At 36.4% G+C, this 7515-nt stretch overlaps 1 protein-coding gene across 1 annotated transcript; it reads left to right on the top strand.

Moving 5' to 3' along the window:
- Positions 1–660: 660 nt before the first annotated feature.
- LOC139851657 (probable glucan 1,3-alpha-glucosidase) lies at positions 661–5803 on the top strand. The gene is made up of 6 exons (XM_071840754.1): positions 661–2474; positions 2933–3206; positions 3293–3428; positions 4245–4455; positions 4532–4738; positions 5394–5803. Exons 1-6 carry the CDS (start codon positions 855–857, stop codon positions 5763–5765), a joined length of 2820 nt encoding a protein of 939 aa, XP_071696855.1. The 5' UTR covers positions 661–854; the 3' UTR covers positions 5766–5803.
- The last annotated feature ends 1712 nt before the right edge of the window (positions 5804–7515 follow it).

Here is a 7515-nt window from a genome sequence, read left to right as displayed (position 1 = left end):
ATAGTTGATTTTGAGTCCTGAGGCGTTTTGAAAGCATTTTAAAATTTTCGTAAGGTTGCAAAAATTTTGCCTCCCCCAATCCTCGAAAAAATTGTAGCGTCCGCGTATTGAAGGTGTGATAACGGTACATTATTCGAACCCACTTTCACCCCATTGAACAACCCTTAGACACAAGCTTTGTTGGTGAGATAATTTAGGCCTTCCGCCGAGATGAGAAAAAGAAAAGGTGACAACGGATCGCCTTGCCTAACTCCTCTCTCTATGAGAAATTCGTTAGTAGGAGACCCATTAACAAGTATAGAGATTGAGGCCGATTTAAGACTAGCTAGAATCCAATTCCTCCACCGAACACCAAACCCCATACGAGTCATCATACTCATAAGAAAATCTCAACTCAAACTATCAAACGCCTTCTCGAAGTACACCTTAAAAATGAAACTTTTCTTTTTATTTCTTTTTAGATATTCAATGGTTTCTTTTTATTTCTCGAAGACTTTTATGCATCTTAACTATAGTTTTTAGTTGTCTTGAAAAAATTCAAATAAAAATAAATAAGACAATAAAATGGGTATTGATAAATTCAGTACAACGCATCAGGATATAAAAGTAATGATATATCAATTTTAGTGTTGGATTTACATTAGCCCAATAAAATGAATGAGTTGAAATTATATACTTTCAAGTTTCAATAAAAATTCTGGGATTGAATGAGAAAAAACGTAACTTTAGCGGCGTGATTGTAAATATAAATCCCTAGTACTTGTCTACTCATTCCGGCTCAATTCTCACAAAACCTATTTTCATTTCAATCTTTACAAAATCCGTATTATGATCACAATCCAAATCAAGTCACCATGAGATCCAAATCCATTCTTCTTCTTCTTCATTATTTTTTCTTTCTCACTCTCTTTCTTTCTCATTTAAATTCAGTTTTTTCATGGAAAAAGGAAGAATTTAGAAACTGTGATCAAACCCCCTTTTGCAAGAGAGCAAGATCAAGAAAACCCCAACACTGTAATCTCATTGTTACTGACCCAATCATTAAAGATGGTGCCTTTACTGCAAAACTCATAAACCCTACCAAATCTCAAGAAAACCCAGATCAAGATTCATCAGATTTTGTATCAAATCATCTGATTCTGTCATTGTCTGTCTATCAAGATGGGATTTTGAGGTTAAAAATTGATGAAGACCCATCTGAAAGTCAAAGTCAAAGTCAACCCAAGAAAAGGTTTCAAGTGCCTGATGTTATACTACCTGAGTTTGAAAGTAAGAAACTTTGGTTACAAAGGTACAGTAATGAGGTAATTGGTGGTGATTCTTTACCTTCTTTTGTTGTTTATTTGTATGATGGTTATGAAGCTGTTGTTAGAAGTGACCCATTTGAGGTTTTTGTTAGAGAACAAAGTAGTGGTAAGAAAATAATGTCTTTAAATTCTCATGGGTTGTTTGATTTTGAGCAATTAAGGGTTAAACAAGAAGGGGATGATTGGGAAGAAAAGTTTAGAAGTCATACTGACAGTAGACCTTACGGTCCGCAATCGATTAGTTTCGATGTGTCCTTTTATGGTGCTGATTTTGTTTATGGTATCCCTGAACATGCCACTAGTCTTGTTTTGAAACCTACTAAAGGACCTGGTGTTGAACATTCTGAACCTTATAGATTGTTTAATTTGGATGTTTTCGAGTATTTACATGAGTCCCCATTTGGGCTTTATGGTTCGATACCCTTTATGCTTTCGCACGGGAAAGCACATGGGACTTCAGGGTTTTTCTGGTTGAACGCTGCTGAAATGCAGATCGATGTTCTTGGGTCGGGTTGGGATGCTGAATCTTCGATTGCGTTACCATCGGATCAAAACAGGATAGATACGTTATGGATGAGTGAAGCTGGTATCGTTGATACCTTCTTTTTCGTGGGCCCTAAACCGAAAGACGTTGTTAAACAATACGCTAGCGTAACGGGAACATCAGCAATGCCTCAACTTTTTGCGACGGGATATCATCAATGTAGATGGAATTATAGAGACGAAGAGGACGTTAAGAACGTGGATGCAAAATTTGATGAACACGATATTCCGTATGATGTTTTGTGGCTTGATATCGAGCATACTGATGGCAAACGGTACTTCACTTGGGACAAAGTTTTGTTCCCGAACCCTGAAGAAATGCAGAAGGATTTGGCTTCGAGGGGTCGAAAAATGGTTACTATTGTGGACCCACATATAAAGAGAGATGAAAGTTATCATATACATAAAGAGGCTTCAAAGAATGGTTATTATGTGAAGGATGCAAGTGGTAAGGATTATGATGGTTGGTGTTGGCCTGGTTCATCGTCATATATCGATATGGTTAATCCTGATATAAGATCGTGGTGGGCTGATAAGTTCGCGTATAATCAGTATGTTGGTTCGACTCCTTCTTTGTATATCTGGAACGACATGAACGAGCCTTCTGTATTCAATGGGCCAGAGGTACGTCACTTCGTATAATCAAGTAATAAATATGTTAATCTTAAGTTCTTAACTAGGATCACTCTTTAAAAAAACCCCGATTACTCCTTTTAAGAACAGACTGATCCGATTTTTCAAAAGCCGTATAATTAATCAGTTAACGTCGGTTATTATGTCCAAATCGGATATGTTGGTCAGAGTCGGCTAAAGTCAAAATTGGTCAACGTTTTACTTAAACTAGAATTTTAGAGTTTTTGAACAAATGAACGATTATTTTTTATGTTTTTAGACAGTTATGTTAAAGTTTATGGCTTTCTTCTATATTTACACATAATTTTGAATTTTATATATAATAAATGTATAAAAAGTCCAATCCGATTAATCTCCGAATTGCCGAGTACCCCTTCCAAAGTTTTGAAAGCTTGACTACGAACTCACGTACTATGTTGTAACATCGGCCTATGTTTACATTTGACCAGGTGACCATGCCTCGAGATGCTTTACATTATGGTAACGTTGAGCACCGAGAGTTGCATAATGCTTACGGTTACTACTTCCATATGGCCACATCTGACGGGCTTCTGAAACGAGAAGGAGGTAAAGATCGACCATTTGTTCTATCAAGAGCATTTTTCCCTGGGACCCAAAGATATGGGACCGTTTGGACAGGAGACAACACTGCAGAATGGGAACAACTTCGGGTTTCAATACCAATGATTTTAACACTCGGCCTTACTGGGATAACATTCGCAGGTCTCCACTTATTTTATTTTATCAGTTTTGTGACCCGTTTGTTATGGAAGGTTTTTAGGGATTTTGATGGTTAACATTGCTTTTAGGTGCTGATGTTGGCGGGTTTTTTGGTAATCCTGACACTGAGCTGCTTGTTCGTTGGTACCAAGTTGCTGCGTATTTACCTTTTTTCAGAGGCCATGCACATCATGATACCAAAAGACGAGAACCTTGGTTATTCGGGTACCAACTAATTTGACTAAATAATTGCTGTCATTATTCTGTAAAGCTTAGGACTCATATTCGGGTATGCACTCATGTGGTATGCAACATATAGAGGTGGCTAAATATAAGAGTTGGGTAACGGTTCAAAAGGCTAATTAGTTATCTTATTAGTAGATGCTGATTGGGATGACCTGCAACATATCAGTGTTGCAGAACTTAAAATTACTCGCAAGTACTCGGTCAAACTTGGTCAAACTCGGCCAAAAGTCGGGATTACTTGGAAAACCGGTCGAAACTCGGGATTACTCAGAAAATCAGTCAAAAGTCCCTAAAATAGGTTAAAGTCAAACTTGATCAACATCTGAGTAGTCCCTAAAAAGTCCCGACCGAGTATTCTTTGAGTAGAGATTTTTGCAACCTTGCAACATATAGAGGCGGCAAAAGTGATTTAAGCCAGTTATAAGTATTTGAAAACATGTTGGGCGCTTATAATTGGGTGATGGTCAACCCATTTGATCAGCTTTTATTTAGCTCTGGTTTACTTTTTTACCCATTCAAGCAAAAATACACTCTAATGTGACTTAGTTATCTGTTAAGCAAGTGGGTCAAAATCACCACAACTAATGTACGGCGTTTTTATGATTACTACGGAGTATAAAATAAGTAAAATGAGAAAATGTTATTGCAGTGAATCTTTAATGATATATAGTCAATAATCAATTGTTGTAGTTCAGATGCTTGTCCGATAAATAAAAGAAATATTTATATTGTCAGCAAAAGTCAGTTTTGTTTCTTTGATGACAAATTGGTTAAAAATATTTACTTTGATTACAGGGAACGTAATACCGAGTTAATGAGGGATGCCATACGTGTACGATACACACTGCTTCCATATTTTTACACTCTATTTAGAGAGGCAAATATTACCGGGGTCCCAGTTGCACGCCCCCTTTGGATGGAGTTTCCAAACGACGAAGCCACTTTCAACAATGATGAAGCTTTCATGGTTGGAAATGGCCTTTTAGTGCAAGGAGTTTATACTGAGGTCCATTTTTGTCTTTTTTTAACTTTACCAACCCCTCGTTGACTGAATAATGACGGTAGCTGAAATATTTGTGCAGCGTGCAAAAGATGTAACGGTTTATCTTCCAAAGGATGAAACTTGGTATGACCTTAAAACTGGAACTGCATACAAAGGAGGTAAGAAACAAAAGATGGAGGTAACCGATGCAGATATACCCGTTTTCCAAAGGTCCGGAACTATAATTCCGAGGAAAGATCGATTCCGTAGAAGCACGGTACAAATGGAGAATGATCCTTACACGCTGGTACGTTTGTTATTGCACTGTATTCCATCTCTTCTAAAATTTGCTGCGCGATTTCTATGTTTGATTTAAGGGGTGTTTGACTTATCGACTAGAAGATGATTATTTGATAATTAGGGTTTTCAAATTGTAAATGATTCATTAATAGTGTTTGTCAAATTCAACTTTTAAAATGAAATTATTGCGATTTGAGAGAATAAAGTGTTAAATTGAAAAAGCAGGTCACCCTTTATTGCAGCAAAACATGATTATTAGATTATCTTATTCTTTCCTTTTCCGCCTATTATTCTTCGTAATTGTTAATTTATCAAATAATCTGATTTACAAAACTGATTATTAGATTATTGCGTTATGTATAATCAAAACCAAACAATTAATTAGTGTCTAAACACGTTTTGCTACAGTTGATTATTTGATTATTATTATCTAAAACGCATAATCAAATTTCAAAATGCAAATCCAGACACCCCTATAATCTATTTGTTGCTGAAATGATCAGAATTCGTCAGAATACTATCCTATTATTTTCTAGTTACTTTAGCTATTAAACAATCACACTGGAAGCTTTATGTCATGTATGATAACATTACATTTGATTATTTTTTTGTGATTATTTCGTGCTTTTGACTCTGATTCTTTACGATTCATTGCATCTTAGGTGATTACTGTGGATAGTTCAGGAACAGCCGAAGGTGAAATTTATATAGATGATGGCAAGAGCTACGATTTCAAGCAAGGTGGATACATCCACCGCCGTTTCATATTCTCCAATGGGAAACTTACATCTGTAAACTTAGCCGCCACATCAGCATCTCTCGGTACCAAATTCTTGTCCGACTGCACCATCGAGAGGATCATACTTCTAGGATACTCGCCCAAACCAAAAAGAGCACGTATTGAGCCATCAAACCATATCACTGATGTTGAGCTTGGTCCTCTCCAGATTAGGTCAGGATTTAAGTCATCAGTTTTGACCATTCGTAAGCCTAACGTCCGTGTTTCAGATGATTGGACTATACAACTATTGTAGGTTGTTTTGGTTTAGAGAGTTATGAGATAGTTTGGTTATTGTGACTTGTGAGAACCGGGTGGCTAGAAATGGTTAAGCTAACCGAGTGAACGTAACGGTTGGGTAGTAGCCCGAAAACGCCCTGGCTCGATATGAACTTTTGTAGTTATTGAGAAATGGTTCAAATACTAGTAAAACTACATGAAGTTTGTCATATTCAGGATCTTGTAATAGCTGAGAAATTCTTTTTATTTTCAATTTGCTTGTGTTTGATATAGATAGTATGGATTTAGGTTTTGCTTAGCATTATTTGCTTTCTGTCCTTGTTCTTATTTCTTTCAATTAAATTAAATGTATTTTTTTTATAAACAGGAAAATGATATGTTCTGTTAACAACGTAGTGAAATTACTTAAAATCCCTTTATCATTATATGAGGAAAATGGATCAAAATGCCCTCATTTTTCAAACTACTCAACAATGTCCTCTCAAATTACGTTAATTGCAAAACTGCCCTCTTATCATGACGCACCACACATGATCTGTAACTTGATACGTGGTGACTGAGAATTATTGCTCGTTACACTATTATATCACCCAACGCACATCACGCATTGAGCACCACGCACTGAGTGTGTTGGTTCGTGTGTCGTACATGATAAGATAAGGATATTGATGATAAGATCTGCTGAATTTTTTTTTTTCCCGATTATCAAGATCTTAAAAGGCAAAACTGTTTGATTGTTAGCCACTTCTACAAGCTTTGACAATGCGGTATATATTACACACACGCGCGCAATATACACTGTGTTTTCAAAGCTTGTTGAAGTGACAAACAACGTAACATCTCATACGTTTTAGCAGTTTGAGGAGAATTCTATAAATATGGATTTAGCTATATGTCATTCTTTCATCACTTGGTTATGATAGTCATGGTGACTTGATGACTGTTTTTGTATAATTAAAGACACCTATCTTAATTCTTTTAGATATTCAAAACATTCCACTCTTTTCAAGTACTTATTTACCATCGTATCCATCAACAGCGTAACTATAAATTTTTAAGTTTAAGGTAAGTATGCAGTACTTGGCTATATGCACTCAACACTTACAAGTCAATAAAACTTGAACCATCATCGATGACCAATATGAGAGACAAGGCGGTAACTGAGATGTTATTTTCGTCATCTATCGAGGCTGATGGGGACCCGAGAAAATAGGTGACATGTGGTGAATGCGGATGATAAGATTTTTCTACAAACTGTGGATCATCAAAATCTTAAAGATGCGTTCAATAAGATCACTTACCCTTAAAATCAAAGTAGCTGATTGAAGTTTTAACACCCATTTTTTTTTTTTAATACACAGCGGAAGACCTGTTATTCTTATATATAATGTAAAATCCATTTGAATAAAATATACACGTTAACATTTAAAAGTCCGGGTGTTATATATTAAACATTAAAACATCTTTTAATATAATGGACACGACATCAGAGTTTCTAGCTTTGTCAAACATATCTTCCAACATCCCATCTTCACCCTGATAACTAGCATACAACAATTCCATAACCTGCAGGGAGGAGATGGAGGGGAATTAGCACAAAGCTAAGTGAGTACGACTAACTACAGGCCATAACATACAGAAGTGTTATACTAATCATGTCACATAGTCTAACAAATAAACATCACCCAGTAGTGCAGTCTACAGAGACTCCGGCGGCTCGGCCAAACCATTAACCACCAGTTGATCGGGCTGGGGTTTACCGGAAG

This window comes from Rutidosis leptorrhynchoides, chromosome 6 (assembly GCF_046630445.1).
Source record: "Rutidosis leptorrhynchoides isolate AG116_Rl617_1_P2 chromosome 6, CSIRO_AGI_Rlap_v1, whole genome shotgun sequence".
In the NCBI taxonomy this organism is placed as follows: Eukaryota; Viridiplantae; Streptophyta; class Magnoliopsida; order Asterales; family Asteraceae; genus Rutidosis; species Rutidosis leptorrhynchoides.
The sequence above is the reverse complement of the archived record's forward strand: the minus strand, read 5'-3'. Positions and strand labels throughout refer to the sequence as shown.

Bases quoted from the DNA above. Each gene is read 5' to 3' on its own strand.
- LOC139851657 (XM_071840754.1), top strand. From the start codon at position 855: ATGAGATCCAAATCCATTCTTCTTCTTCTTCATTATTTTTTCTTTCTC. The intron at 2,475-2,932 runs GTACGTCACTTC...ACATTTGACCAG, and splicing joins CTGTATTCAATGGGCCAGAG to GTGACCATGCCTCGAGATGC. The intron at 4,739-5,393 runs GTACGTTTGTTA...ATTGCATCTTAG, and splicing joins AGAATGATCCTTACACGCTG to GTGATTACTGTGGATAGTTC.